The 17,052-nt window shown below is 31.8% G+C and overlaps 1 protein-coding gene and 1 pseudogene across 1 annotated transcript; one reads left to right on the top strand and one right to left on the bottom strand.

Annotated features, from left to right (window-relative positions):
* The first annotated feature begins 7,325 nt into the window (after positions 1–7,325).
* On the top strand, positions 7,326–12,258 carry LOC124896593 (annotated as a pseudogene).
* A 3,509-nt stretch (positions 12,259–15,767) lies between these two features.
* On the bottom strand, positions 15,768–16,897 carry LOC107864660. The gene has a single exon (XM_016711096.2). The coding sequence runs from the start codon at positions 16,362–16,364 to the stop codon at positions 16,011–16,013; it is 354 nt and encodes a 117-aa protein (XP_016566582.1). The 5' UTR covers positions 16,365–16,897; the 3' UTR covers positions 15,768–16,010.
* Between the last annotated feature and the right edge of the window lie 155 nt (positions 16,898–17,052).

Below are 17,052 nucleotides of genomic sequence, written 5' to 3' on the forward strand. Positions count from 1 at the left end.
TGCAACAACTTAGTCATCTGTTGCAACAAATGTCTATATTTGTTTGATAATTTTCAATAGATGAGTTAGTTGTTGCAACAAGTGAGTCATTTGTTGCAACAGATGTCTATATCTGTTTGGTCATTTTCAACAGATATTTTTATTTGTTTGGTCATTTCCAACAGATTACTCATCTGTTGTAACATGTTAGTCATCTATTGATTCACTCTAAGTCATTATTAGTAATAACTAAATTGATTACCAAAATAAAATATGAATTAATAAGTTCAATTACAGTTTCAATTAATATCATGGTAATTACGCGATCAACTAAATATGTTCATCCTGAGTAGAGTGATCAATTGACCAATTTTATTTGAAATGATTCAAACTAAGTCATCATTAGAAATAACTATATTGATTTAACTAAAACTAAAGATGAATTAATATGTTCAATTACGATTTCAATTAATTTCATAGCAATTAAATGATCAATTAAGTGTTTCGTACTGAGTAGAATAATTAATTGACAAATTTTATGTGAAATAATTCAAATTAAACCATTATTAGAAATAACTACATTGATTTAAATAAAATTAAAGATAAATTAGTAAGTTCAATTACGATTTCAATTAATCTCAGTAATTAAATGATCAATTAAGTGTTTCATCCTTAGTAAAATAATTAATTGACCAATTTTATTTTAAATGATTCAAATTAAGCCATTATTAGTAATAACTACGTTGATTTAACTAAAATTAAACATGAATTAATGAGTTCACTTACAATTTTAATTAATCTCATGTAATTACATGTTTAACTAAGTGTATTCGTCCCGAGTAGAGTGATCAATCGACCAATTTTATTTGAAATAATTCAAATTAAGATATAATTAGCAATAACTAAATTGATTTAACTAAAATTAAATATAAACTTACAATTTCAATTAATCTCGTAGTAATTAAATTATCAACTAAGTGTATTCGTCATGATTAGAGTGATCAATTGATCAATTTTATTTGAAATGAATCAAATTAAGCCATTATTCGTAATAACTAAATTGATATAACTAAAATTAAAGATGAATTGATAAGTTCACTTACAATTTCAATTAATCTCATAGTAATTAAATTATCAACTATGTGTATTCGTCTCAAGGAGAGTGATTAATCGACCAATTTTATTTCAAATGATTCAAATTAAGTCATTATTAGTAATAAATAAATTGATTTTGTTAAAGATGAATTGATAAGTTCACTTACAATTTCAATTAATGTATTCGTCCTTAATAGAATGATCAATTGATAAATTTTATTTAAAATGATTCAAATTAAGCAATTATTAGTAATAACTAAATTGATTTAACTAAAATTAAGGACAAGACCTTAGACAAGGGGACAAACATTTGAGTTCTCTTAAAAACATCTGAGCTTTAGTATTTTAAATTATTTTCCAACATATATCCTATATGTTTGATAATTTTCACCAGATGAGTCATCTGTTGCAACATATGTCTATATTTGTTTGATAATTTTCAATAGATGAGTCATTTATTTTAACAAGTTAGTTATCTGTTTCAACATATGTCTATATTTGTTTGGTCATTTTCAACAGATGTCTTTATCTGTTTGGTTATTTCCAACAGATGTCTTTATCTGTTTAGTCATTTTCAACAGATTACTCATCTTTTGCAATATGTTAGTCATCTATTGATTCATATTAAGCCATTATATTAGTAATAACTAAATTTATTTAACTAGAATTAAACATGAATTAATAAGTTCAATTATTCTCATAGTAATTACACTATCAACTAAGTGTGTTCGTCCTGAGTAGAGTGATCAATTGACCAATTTTATTTGAAATGATTAAAACCAAACCATAATGAGAAATAACTATATTGATTTAACTAAAATTAAAGATGAATTAGTAAGTTCACTTACAATTTCAATTAATTCTATAGTAATTACATGATCAACTAAGTGTTTCGTCTTAAATAGAATGATTAACTGACCAATTTTATTTGAAATAATTAAAATCAAGCAATTATTAGTCATAATTAAATTAATTTAACTAAAATTAAAGATGAATTGATAATTTTAATTACGATTTCAATTAATCTCATAGTAATTACATGATCATCTAAGTGTATTCGTCTTGAGTAAAGTGTTAATTGACCAATTTTATTTGAAATGATTCAAATTAAGATATTATTAGAAATAACTACATTGATATAACTAAAATTAAAGATGAAATGATAAGTTCAATTACGATTTCAATTATTCTCATATTAATTACACAATCATCTTAGTGTGTTCGTTCTGAGTGAAGTGATCAATTGGCTAATTTTATTTGAAATGATTCAAATTAAGTCATTATTAGTAATAGCAAAATTGATTTAATAATTACAATTTTCATTAATCTTATAGTAATTATATGATCATTTAAGTGTATAACCTATTGCAACAGATTTAATCTGTTGCAACATGTGAATCATTTGTTGAAAATTATCAAACAGATATACACATATGTTGCAATAGATTAGTCATCTGTTGTAACAAATGTCTTTATCTGTTGATCATTTCTAACAGATGACCAATCTGTTGCAACATATGACTTTATCTGTTTGTTATTTCCAACAGATTACTAATCTGTTGCAATAGATGACTAATCTGTTGCCACAGATATCTTTATCTGTTAGGTCATTTTCAACATATTACTCATCTTTTGCAACATATTAGTCATCTATTGATTCATATGAAGCCATTATATTAGTAATAACTAAATTGATTTAACTAGTATTACTAAGTTCAATTATTGTTTCAATTAATCTTATGGTAATTACACGATCAACTAAGTGTGTTCGTCCTGAGTAGAGTGATCAATTGATCAATTTTATTTGAAATGATTCAAACCAAGCCATAATTAGAAATAACTATATTGATTTAACTAAAATTAAAGATGAATTAGTAAGTTCACTTACAATTTCAATTAATAACTAAATTGATTTAACTAGTATTAATAAGTTCAATTACTGTTTCAATTAATCTTATAGTAATTACATGATCAATTAAGTGTTTCGTCTTAAGTAGAATGATCAATTGACCAATTTGATTTGCAATAATTAAAATTAAGTAATTATTAGTAATAACTAAATTGATTTAACTAAAATTAACGATGAATTGATAATTTAATTACGATTTCAATTAATCTCATAGTAATTACATGATCATCTAAGTGTATTCGTCTTGAGTAAAGTATTAATTGACCAATTTTATATGAAATGATTTAAATTAAGACATTATTAGTAATAACAACATTGATTTAACTAAAATTATAGATGAATTGATAAGTCCAATTACGATTTCAATTAATATGTTGCAATAGATGAGTAATCTATTGAAAAGACCAAACAGTTAAAGACATTTGTTGAAAATAACCAAACATATATAGACATCTGTTGTAACAGATGACTAACCTGTTGCAATAGCTAACTTATCTATTGAAAATTATTCAACAAATATAGACATCTATTGTAACAGATGACTAAATTGTTGCAACATATGACTCATCTATTGGAAATTATTAAATAGACAAGATATATGTGAACTTAGAACCAAAATGAGCCACAAAATTTTCAAAGTGACCAAAATAGGTCACGTACTTAAAAAGTTACCAAAATAGGCTAAACGTAATAATTTATTACGTTTTCTATTTTTTTCTTAACGGTCAACTAACGGAGTTGACTTTTACAAAAAAACGTAAGAATTTCTTATGTTTTATAAAAAAAAAAAAAACATAAGAATTTCTTACGTTTTACACGATGACCGAGGAAAAAAATACAGTAAATTATCAAATCAATTAAAAAGATACTAAAAAACGAGTTGTTCAACATAGCAAAAAGTTACGTTCTTAATTTTTTTATAGCAGTGGTCCCCCACCCACAATTTCTTTTTTTACAAATGTCCCATCACTTCTATTTTTTCCTCTTTTTACATATGATAATTATGAATTTTTTTATTAGTTAAATTTATTTATATTTTATATGCAGTTCAAATAATTTATTATTTTCTCTATGTAATAAATTTTTACGTTTTATATAAAACATTTAAAAAATAGAAGTATCAATTACCTCATTAACTTAACAATTTTCTTATATTTATTTTATATCAAAAAATAATCAACACTATCCTTAATTATCCAATTTCTCTCTAAAAAGAATTATACTTTTGAGTTTTCCTCTACTCCAAAATAGTGAAATGTTGAATTATCGTAGATCAAATATACTACTATATACAAGAATTATATTTTTTTGGTGTGTTAAAAATATGAAATTAATTTTTTCGAATAGTGATTCATCGTAGTTTCCGATTAGTGTTTCATTTAGGATATTGAGGAGACTCACATGCACAAATACGTTTCATATTATAATTAATGGAGTAAAAAATCACAATTTAATTTAGGAACACTCCTAAATTAATATAAGAAAATATATTTTTTTAGGAACACTCCTAAAAAAATATAATTCTTGTATATAGTAGCATATTTGATCGATGATAATTCAACATTTCACTATTTTGGAGCAGAGGAAAACTCAAAAGTATAATTTTTTTAAAGAAAAATCGGATAATTAAGGATAAAAGTGATTATTTTTTGATATAGAATAAATATAAGAAAATTGTTAAGTTAATGAGGTAATTGATACTTCTTTTTTTAATTTTTTTTATGTAAAACATAAAAATTTATTAGAAAAAATAAATTATTTGAACTACATGTAAAATATAAATAAATTTAACTAATAAAAAACTTCATAATTATCATATGTAAAAATAGGAAAAAGTAAAAGTGATGAGACATTTGTGGAAAAAAGGAATTGTGAGTGGGGGACCACTGCTATAAAAAGTTAAAAACATAACTTTTTATTACGTTGAACAACTCTTTTTTTTAGTACCTTTTTAATTGATTTGACAATTCATTATATTTTTTTCCTCGGTTATCGTGTAAAATGTAAGAAATTCTTACGTTATAAATTTTTTTTATAAAACGTAAGAAATTCTTACGTTTTTGTAAAAGTCAACTTCGTTAGTTGACCGCTAAGAAATAAGTAGAAAAGATAATAAATTATTACATTTAGCCTATTTTGGTAACTTTTTAAATAGGTGACCTAATTTGGTCACTTTTTAAATTCCGTGGCTCATTTTGGTTCCGAGTTCTATGTGTTGAAAAATAATTTAAAATACTAAAGCTCAAATATTTTTAGGAGAATTCAAACATTTGTCCCCTTGTCTAAGGTCTTGTATTAAAGACTTGTCTTCAATTTTAATTAAATTAATTTAGTTATTATTAATAATTGCTTAATTTGAATAAACAAATTACTAACCTGTTATAAACATATGTTGCAATAGATGACTAACTTGTTGCAACAAATAGATAATCTGTTGGAAAATAATTAAAATACTAGAGAACTCAAATATTTTTAGGAGAACACAAATGTTTGTCCCATTGTCGTAGAGACGTCTTTAATTTTAGCTAAATCAATTTAGTTATTACTAATAATTGCTTAATTTGAATCAACAGATGACTAGCATGTTGCATCAGATGATTCATCTGTTGGAAATTATCAAACAGATAGAAAAATTGTTGTAACAGATGGGTCAACTATTAGAAAGCAATTAAAATATTAGGGAACTTAAACGTTTTTAGGAGAACTCAAATGTTTATCCCCTCGATCCTTTTGCATTTGATGTATGGTATATTATTTTTGTCTTCTTTACCTATTTCATGAAATTTTTCATGTATTTTACTTATTAGTTGTGCCCTGTTGAAATTTTTTTAAAAATTTTTAGGTCAAATTTTGTTTGTATATCACTTGGACATTACTGTATAGCTTATTTTGTAAGTAAAATTATAATTTTTGTTGAATTTCTTATTTAGTGTATCTGCTACTGGTACAATGGATAGAACCTGCAATATGAATCCAACATATGAGTCATCTATTGCAATAAGTGAGTAATTTGTTACAATATATGACTAATTTGTTGCAACAGTTGACCCATATGTTGGATTCATATTACAACACTATAAAATGAATCCAACAGATGAGTAATCTGTTGCAACAGATTAGTCATATATGTTGCAACAGATTACTCATTTGTTACAACAAATTAGTCATATATGTTGCAACAGATTAGTCATATATGTTGCAACAGATTACTCATTTGTTGCAATAAATTAGTCATATATGTTGCAACAGATTACTAATCTGCGCAACATATTAGTCATATATGTTGCAACAAATACTCATCTGTTGGATTCACGTTACATGTTTTATTCATTATTAAAAAATAGCAGTAGCAGATACGTGACTGTTACAGAAAGGTGTCTTTCTGTTGAACCAATACATCCTTTCTGAAAGGATACACTTAAGGCTATAAATATCTGTTATTTTCCTCAGGTATGGATATGAATTTTGACAGCGAAAACACTTCTATACTTAAAAAAAACTCTGTGTGATCATTAAGCTGTTGAGTGAGTTCGTAGAATTCGACAATTTGAGGTACCTCTATTGTTCGGATTGTAGGCCATTTTATCCTGGGAGGAAGATTTCATAACCTCGGGTACATTAAGGAAAATTATTCCTTAAGGATATTCCGTGAAGTCGGGACACCTGGCCTTAAATTCTGTTTTATCTATTTTCTGAAATCTACAACTTCTTGGATAGATTATTAGTAATCTTGTGTTGAAGGTGTTAAAGAACTTCAAAGGTGTTCTTGTTTATACATGAACTATTGTTGAAGTTGGTGTTATATATATATATACAGATTCATGTACCCGAAATACATCTGAAATAACAATCTTACGGAATAATTTTTTACAAAATCTATATTGCTTGTTTTTGGTGATTAAAGCTTTCTACTCCGCTTGAATTTAACTAGTGATTTGAAGACATAAAATTTTCATCACAAGTTGAAAATCACTCGGTTGACGATTGGAAGTCATAAAAACTTCATCGTTAACTAGAAACAAGAGAGGTGTTTAAGTTATTGCAACTTGTTAATAAGTAGTATTCTGAAAATACTAAATTTTTTTGTCTTGTGGTGACAGGAAAAATGACTAACAAAAGTCAAATGCAAAATACGGCTACGACTGTGGGGGAAACTAGTATTGCCTCAACAAGTCGAGCAAATGCTCCGCAACCAATGGCACCTGCAGAGAAGCCCAAAAATTTTGTGGGTATTGACTTTAAGTGATGGAAGCAAAAGATGTTCTTTTACCTCAACACTCTATGCCTTCAAAGGTTCACTAGTGAGGATGCTCCTGAAGTGCCCGAGGGAACCTCGGACAAAGAGTATTTCATGATTGTAGAGGCTTAAAAACACTCGAACTTCCTTTGCAAGAATTATATCTTGAGTGGTCTCTAAGACGACCTCTATAATGTTTACAGTGGAACTAAGACGTCGAAGGAATTGTGGGGGGCACTAGAACGAAAATACAAGACAGAGGATGCTGGAATTAAGAAATTCTTTGTTGCAAGGTTCCTGGACTTTAAAATGATAGATAGAAAATCGGTTGTCTCTCAAGTGCAAGAATTGCAAGTAATCCTCCACGATCTCCTAGCAGAAGATATATCTTTGAAAAATACCTTAGTTGAACAAATTGAAAATGTTCTTAGTACTCACATAAACTATTTTGTAGGTTTGATTGTGAATGATGCATTTCAAGTAGCAGCGATCATTGAGAAGCTACCACCTATGTGGAAAGACTTCAAAAACTACTCGAAACACAAACGCAAGGAGATGATTGTCGAAGATCTTCTTGTCCGACTGCGTATTGAAGAGGATAATAAGGCTGCCGAGAGAAGGTCAAAAAGAAATTCTACAATTAATGGAGCACATATTGTATAAGATGACCAAAACAATTCTAAGAAAAGGAAGAAAGTTGAGCAAGGAAGCAATCAACCCAAGAAGAAATTCAAGGGATAATGCTTCAATTGTGGAAAAATTGGCCACAAGTCCACGAATTATCGTGCCTCGAAGAAAGACAAGAAAAAGGACCAAGCTAATATGGTTGAATCCAACAAAGAAAGTGATGATCTGTGTGCTATGTTCTCATAATGCAACTTGGTAAGGAATCCTCACGAATGGTGGATGGATTCTGGTGTCACCCGCCATGTTTGTGCCAACAAAGAGTTGTTTTCATCATTCGCTCCGGCTCAAGTAGAAGAAATGATCTACATGGCTAACTCCGCTACGGCTAAGGTAGAAGGAACAGGAAAAGTGGGCTTGAAAATGACTTCAGGAAAGGTCTTGACACTTAACAATGTCTTGTATGTTCCGGAGTTACGTAGGAACTTAATTTCTGTTTCACTTCTAGACAAGAACAGATTCAAATGTGTAACCGTTTCTGAAAAAATTATAATTAGCAAAGAAGAAGTGTATGTAGGAAAAATGTTATCTCACCGAGGGCCTTTATAAGATGAATGTAATGAATGTTGAAATCAATAAAAATTCAAATTCTTCTTACTTACTTGAGTCTTATAATTTGTGGCATGAACGTTTATGCCATGTTAATTACAAAACATTACGAAAACTGATTAACTTAGAGGTTTTGCCAAACTTTGAGAGCAACAAATCAAAATGTCAAACGTGTGTGAAATCAAAGTATGCAAAGCATCCTTATAAGTCCGTTGAAAGGAATTCCAATCCCTTAGACTTAATACACACTGACATTTGTGATATGAAGTCAACACTATCACGTGGTGGAAAAAAGTATTTCATAATTTTAATTGACAATTGCACTAGATACTGTTATGTCTACTTGCTAAATAGTAAGGATGAAGCAATAGATGCATTTAGGCAATACAAAACTGAAGTTAAAAATCAGTTAGAGAAAAAGATAAAAATGATAAGAAGTGATAGGGGCGGAGAATATGAATCTTCCTTCGCCGAAATATGTGTAGAGAATGAAATCGTCCATCAAACTACGTCCCCGTATTCACCTCAATCTAACGAAATTGCGAAAAGGAAAAATCGAACGTTAAAGAAAATGATGAATACCTTACTTATAAGTTCCAGTTTACCGCAAAACATGTGGGGGGAGGCTATCCTTACAGCTAACTGTATACTCAATAGGGTTCACCATAGTAAGACACAATCAATTCCTTATGAAAAATGAAAAGGAAGGAAACCCAACTTGAAATATTTTAAAGTGTAGGGGTGTCTAGCAAAGGTCCAAGTTTTTATGCCTAAAAGGGTTAAGATAGAACCTAAGACGGTAGACTGTGTGTTCATACGATATGCTAAAAGTAGTAAAGCATGTCGGTTTTTGGTTCATAAATCCGAACATCCAGATATTAATGAAAATACGATAATTGAATCAGATAATGCTGAATTCTTTGAAAACATTTATCCGTATAAAACTAGACATGAACAGTCTAGTGGGGGTCTAAACGACCTCAAGATGAACCAAGTGAGAATGTACATAATGAAGAAAATCCAAGACGTAATATATGTCAACTTCGTTTGGTTCGAATTTTGTAACATTTCTCTTAGAAAATGAGCCTCAAATATTTAAAGAAGCGATGTCGTATCAGACTCATCCTTTTGAAAAGAGGCAATCAATAGTGAGATTGATTCAATCTTAAGCAACCATACTTGGGAATTGGTTGATTTTCCTCCAGGAAATAAACCTTTAGGTTCTATATGGATCTTCAAAAGGAAAATGAAAGCGAATGATGTTATTGACAAATACAAGGCAAGACTTATAGTAAAAAGCTTCAAACAAAAAGAAGACTTTGATTACTTTGATACATACTCGCCGATAACAAGGATAACGTCGATTCGAATGTTAATTACCTTAGCGGCAGTGTATGGTCTTGAAATCCATCAAATGGATGTGAAAATCGCATTCCTAAATAGAGAATTGGAGGAAGAAATTTACATAGAACAGCCTGGGGATTTTGTGGTTCAAGAAAAAAAAAAAGGTGTGTAAACTTGTTAAGTCACTTTATGAACTAAAACAAACACCTAAGCAATGGCAAGCAAAGTTTGACCAAACCATGTTGGCAAACGGATTCAAGACAAATGAATGTGATAAATGTGTTTATATTAAAGACACTCCAAATCACCAAGTCATTGTGTGTTTATATGTGGATGATATGTTGATTATCAGTAGAGACATTTCAGACATAAATGCAATGAAACGAATGCTCGAGAGCAAGTTCGATATGAAAGACCTTGGAGTTGCGGATGTGATCTTAGGAATAAGAATCCATAGGACTCCACAAGGGTTGGCATTGTCACAGTCTCATGATATCGAAAATGTACTTGACAAATTCAAGTATATGGAATTCGGTATTGCCAAGACTCCATTGGATGTAAGCTTTGCACTTCGAAAGAATGAAGGTGAAAGTGACTCACAATTGGAGTACGCAAGAGTATTGGGACGTTTAATGTATATAATGAACTGTACACGACCAGACATAGCATGCGCTATTAGTAAATTGAGTTGGTACACGAGTAATCCCAACAAAACTCATTGGATGGCAATGAAAAGAGTTTTAGGGTATAGTAATACACTCAAGGTTATGCTTTGCATTATAATAAATATCCGGCGGTACTCGAAGGATATAGTGATGCGAATTGGATCATCGGATCGAACGAAGTAAAATCCACTAGTGGATATGTATTTACTATCGGTGGAGGATTTAGTCTCTTGGAAATCATTCAAACAGACTTGAATTGCTCGCTCTACAATGAAATCTGAATTTATCGCATTGGATAAAACCGGTGAAGAAGCAGAATGACTCCAAAATTTCTTGGAAGACATTCCTTATTGGCCCAAATCAGTAGCACCAGTATGTATACACTGTGATAGCCAAGTGACAATAGGTAACGTAGGGAGTATGATGTACAATGGTAAATCTCGTTACATACGACAAAGACATAATACCGTTAGGGAACTTCTCTCTAGTGAAATTATTACTGTTGACTATGTTAAGTCAAAGAATAATGTGTCGGATCCAATTACAAAAGGTTTATCTAGAGAAGGAGTGGAAAGGACATCCAAGGGAATGAGTTTAAGGCCTAGGACAAGCAGCATGACGGTAACTCTACCTAGCAGACTGGAGATCCCAAGAGCTGGATTCAAAGAGATCAAACAAAGTTGTGTCTGACAGGTTCAACATTGTCAATTATCCAACCCATTCTCATGATGTAAACAATGTGTAGTAAACAAGGATAAGACTAAAGTGAAAAGTCTTTTAATGATTATCTAAATTTGGCAGATTTGACCAAATAGTTTAATCTACAGGATTGAACGTTTAGAAATCACTTATGTGAGGGCGAAGTGGAAGCCATTTCAAAGAGAATGTTAGTAAAGGCCTATTCTCTAAGCTCTCATAAAATCGGGACGTGTTCATGGCTGAAAAGAACAAAACCGTAAGAACCATAAATAGTAAAAGGTTGGTTGTGTGACATGTGTTGTCTAGGTGTACATTAAAGCTTGATGGTTCAAAGATATCAAATCTACCGATTGACCGAGTGCATCCAATGCATGTTCAGTACGGAAAGTTCAAAGGAAAACCTACTTATCCAGATGCAATTAGTCTTTACTAAATGACCACATGCTTGTCCGTAATTTTTTTAAAAGATAGTCATTCCCCATTCATGTGGGGGATTGTTGGGTTCAAGGTGTATGCGAATGAAAAATGGAGGAAAAAATAGTGGAGAGAAGGGAGACACCAATTTGGAAAGTGTACTCCCAAATTGGAAAGTTCACTCATTTCTCCCACATTGGTGGGAGAAGAGAACATGTGAGTGTTTATAATAAGAAACACTAACTCCACATGGTAAGTGAGGTAAGAAATAAGAGATGCCTTGCGTCGTCGTCGTTACTCGCTCGGCTTCGGCTTCGATTTCAAATTCGGCTTCGAATTTGGATTTAGATTTTTCAATCGATCGATGAGATCTAATTTTTTAGACAAAATTTATTTGAAACTTGTTTACAAGTGATAATTTAATCCAAAATTCCAAAATCTGAATTTCTCCAAATGTGGGCGCAATTCCAACGCATACGCAATGTACATCACGAAGGAATGCGACCCCTCAAGAAAGACACACTATTTTGAAATGAGACCGATCGGCGGACGCAGTTCAAACGCAGATGCTCACTGAAATCTGCAAAATGTCATCTGCGGAGGCACTTTGGGCGCAGTTTCAGCGCAGATACATGACTGTTACAGAAAGGTGCCTTTCTGTTGAACCAATGCATCTTTTCTGAAAGGATACACTTAAGGCTATAAATATCTGTTATTTTTCTCAGGTATAAATATGAATTTTGACAGCAAAAATACTTCTATACTTAAAAAAAACTCTGTGTGATCATTAAACTGTTGAGTGAGTTCGTAGAATCCGATAGTTTGAGGCACCGCTATTGTTCGGATTGTAGGCCATTTTATCATGGGAGGAAGATTCCATAACCTCGGGTACATTGAGGAAAATTATTCTTTAAGGACACTCCGTGAAGTCGAGAGACTTGGCCTTAAATTCTGTTTCATCTATTTTCTGAAATCTAACACACTTCTTAGATAGATTATTAGTAATCTTGTGTTGAAGGTGTTAAAGAACTTCAAAGATGTTCTTGTTTATACATGAACTATTATTGAAGTTGGTGTTGTATATATATTGTAACACCCCGTACTTAATTACGTGCATTAGCCATGGTTATATGTGTTGGAGTATATGTATTGATCATAAGTTAGGTATATATGAGTTTAAGTATGACTATTGATTATTTTGAGATGGTTTCAAGTGTATAGTTTGATTATATGTGTATAGGAATCGACTTTATTTATACCGAAATTTGCTCGTCGAAGTTTCTATGCGAAGTTTATCGAGTTAACTTTCCAACGATATAAAGATTTCTGAAAACAGATGAGTATCGGATATAAGCGAGCATGTTCGAAACTTGAAAACGGTGGACGCAATGAACAGTAAATGTGCAGAAATTTTCTGCACACAAAAGTACTGCAGCCAAACAGATTTTTGGGTCGACTTTAAACGATCATAACTCCTTGTAAAAAAAGAACTGTGTGAGCTGCTATATATTGATGAGAAGCCCTGAGAGTCTTCTTTCTAATGCAATTGGTTTCACCCAAATCCATTATCGGAGCAAAGAGTTATGGTCGATTTACTTTAGCCTATCAAAACAGTCCACCATGGATAGATTCGGATTTACTTACATTTTAAGGGCAATATGGTCATTTTCCATCACCTCATGGACGAAAATTGGTCATTATATACATATACTTAGCCTCATATCCATCATTTATCATCCAAATTATTGAAGAATAAGAAACCCTAGCCTAAGTTCAACTCCAATTATCTTGTGATTCAACCGTAGAAAATCCAAATTGATTCCGTAGTTGTGTTCACCGTCTCGAGGGCTTCGAGAAGCACCCCTTATTTGTGCCAACAGGACTTCGAAATCAAAAGGGCCATTTTATGGTAAGGATGTAAATTATGTTAGTGTTATTTATATGGATATGTATATATATATGCATGTGAGCATAAGAAGTATGTTATTTGATTGTTGTTGAAAGATGATTGAAAATGATGTTGGATTATTCTGGTGCATGGTTGGATTATGTTGAATTGTGAAGGAATTTGGTGTGATGATGTGGTATTGAAATGATGATTATATATATATATATACACATAAACCTATTGTTCAAGTTGGTTTTTGGAATGCTTTGCAAATATTGGTTGTATGGAATTATGGAAGAGAATTGTGGTATTGGGTTGCTAATACTAGATGCCAAACATTTCATTGTAGATAAGTGACTTGTAAAGGCGGGAAGTTGTGTTGAATTGGTATCCGAATCTACAACGAGGTATGTAAAGCATACTTTAACGATGTTCTTTGGCATGAAAACACCAATGTTCCATCAAGTAAGATTCCGAGGTTGTCCAAAAACATGTATTGTTCTACATTACCAACGAAGTTGTTTCCATTCTATAAAGTGTCAAAATGTTTCATTGATATACCAAAAGGCTCCTATTTCATTGTTGTGATATTGATGATTCCGAAACACATTGTTGATGTACCAATGAGTCTTTGTTACATCGTTATTGTATAGAAAGTCTATTACTTGGTTCCTATTGATGTATTATTATTCCAACGGTACTATATTGGCATGAACACTAATGTAATAATCTCAAAAGCTTTTGAACTAAGTTATTGGAAAGATCTCTTATGTGTGTTACTTGATATACGTGTGGGTGGTAGCTTAGGGGCTTAAGCCTAGCATGGGCTGATCCCGATATTTGATATGATTACAGTTGATATGTACTGGGGGCAGCCTAATGGTCACAGTACGGTACAATATTGATTATTGTTAGGTGGTTGGAGGTTCGGGAGGAGGAGGTAATGGCGAATGATAATTGTAAAGAATAAAATGAACGAATGTATATCGTTCCACAAATGTGTTTGAATTCAAGAACCCAATTCAGATTAATGATAATGTATATGATCCTAAAAGTGTTTATGAAGTGTGGTTCACTTCTATTATGATTTATTCACTTGCGTCTGATTTTCTTGATCCCCCATATCACATATGATTATTTACAGCTTTACATACTCAGTACATATTTCGTACTGACGTCCCTCACGGGGGACCTACATTTCATGCTGCAGGCACAGGTGCTTCAGCTCATTCACAGCATAGATAGGAGCCAGGTCATACAACTATTGTTGGTGAGCTCCAGTTTGCTTCGAAGCTTTCCGAGTCGGTCCCTTATGTTTTGTTATTGTACAGGAGTCATGTGTGGGCGGGGGTTTGTCCCGACCCTAGTTATGTCATGTATATCCTAGAAGCTTTGTAGACATAAGGAAGGGTAAAGTCATGAAAGTTTATATAGTGATGTTATATTTGTATATGTGGTGGCCCCGACGGCCAAGTATTATATATATATATATATATATATATATATATATATTTGTGCGTATTGTGCTGATACAGGTAATTAGACCCTTCTATATGCAACGAAGTGCTGTCCAAATTTTTGGTGACTTGTAAGTGAAAGTACAGGTATCTGAACGGGTTCTCCCGGGCCTTCTCGGCTTCGGGTACCAGTCCGATCCGATGGGATTTTGGGGCGTGACATATATACAGATTCATGTACCCGAAAAATACATGAAATAACAAGTTACTCTTCTATGAGAATGACAAATTAGTTATGTCAAACAAACATGGCATTGATAAATGTGAAAGCTTTTGCGCGGTGGCGTTTGATTATCCAACAAAGTCTCTTACTCCGATAAGTGGTTCATTCCGAATATATGGACATAGTAATATTTTGGACTCAATAACATTTGGAACCAACAAAGGTTCTATGGACCATTTGGAACCCCTTCAACTTATTCTAAAAAGTTCCACCATTCAGATAGGAAATTATCGTTCTTTTTGGTCGTTTCCATGGCAGCACAAATGGTTATGGCATTGGGGTCTATGTGAAGCCCATCACAATCTCCATGATCAATTTTAAAGATCTTTCAGTAGAAGTTGAAAAGTGAGGAGTTCAAGAGAAGAAAGTCCAACTCAAGCTGCCTACGTCTTTCACAAGTTTATGAATGATCTAATTCATATAATTAGTTCTCTCTATTGCTTATGGTTGGTGTTACGGGGTTATTCGAGAAGAGTCTTTTTTATCTTCCTAGTTTCATTTTACTTGGTCTGTGAGTGTATTAAAAATAAATATTCCGTTTTACTTGTCCATTTTCGCAATTCATGGCAATAATAGTACTAATCTACATTCCATTACCATTTTAAGATACAAATTAGTACATCATACATTTTTGCTTTTGGCTTTCATCAACCAATCAACCAATAGTACAAAGATAATAACAATCCACACAAAATCCTTGAAATCATCACCACCAGATCTTTATTTCACATAAATAAACTAGAAAATATAACTGAAAAAAAGAGGACAGATTGATTTGGCAGCAAAGAAAAAAAGACCAGCGATCTGTTACCGAGGGGAAAGATCGGAGGCAAGACGAGATGCGATGGCGGAATGGTACATGATGTCATGGAAATTAGAGGTTTCCATGGTTTTTCTCCTCAGCTCTTTCGCCTTATCTTCCGTGAAACATCCAGGCTGGAACTTGGAATCCGATTTTTGACCTGAAATCTCCCTGCGCGGTGCGGTCTTGATCGCGCTAGAACCAGAATCAACGATGTAGTCCGGTTCAGAGGACCAACCAAAAAGTGGGGTCCACCAGCTAGTAGTTGGTTTTTGACCGGGATTTAAACGATTAGCAGATAAAGCAGATGATGATGATTGAACTGGAGCAGAACAAAAACACGAAAATGGAGTTGCCATTGTTGTTGTAGTAGCAGTTGTTCTGACTAAAGGATAAAAGAGGATAGAAATGCTTGCTTTTGATGATTAAAGTGAGGAGTTGGGGATGAAGTATTAATCTAGTCTAGTAATGAGAAGGCAAAGACATGTGAAAAATTGGGATAAGATTGAATACGTGGCTATAATAATTTATAACTTTTTTTATTGTTGTTGGTCAAACGTTCAAATTGGCCTTCCCTTTTACACTTTTTGCTCTTTTGATGATAACGATGTAGCATCACAGATCTAGGAAGCAACGATATTTGCGGGTGGTGGAAGCAAAAACTTAGGCATTAATGTTTGGGCCAAAATTTTTGGAGGCCATTTTGTTGTTGGTCCACTCTCTGTTGGGCTTACAACTTGGGTTCGTTTTTGGTAGAATTTATTAAGAAAATTAATATTTTATTTAGTACTATATTTCTTTATTTCATATATTACTAATGTTATACAGACGTGTATTATTAATGTATAAAATTCATGATATTAGTAATGCAATGAATTCTAATGTATTAATTAGTAAGTGTGTGTGAATTTTGATTAGTAATCGAGTGTGGTTACATCTTGTTTTGATGGTTTTGACCAATCTCACAGCAAACTTAATTGTATCAGCTCTTCTATTTAACAATTTGCAGATACACTTTAAACAACTACTAATAAAAATTTACTCCCT

This window comes from Capsicum annuum, chromosome 3 (genome assembly GCF_002878395.1).
Source record: "Capsicum annuum cultivar UCD-10X-F1 chromosome 3, UCD10Xv1.1, whole genome shotgun sequence".
NCBI classification, from domain to species: domain Eukaryota; kingdom Viridiplantae; phylum Streptophyta; class Magnoliopsida; order Solanales; family Solanaceae; genus Capsicum; species Capsicum annuum.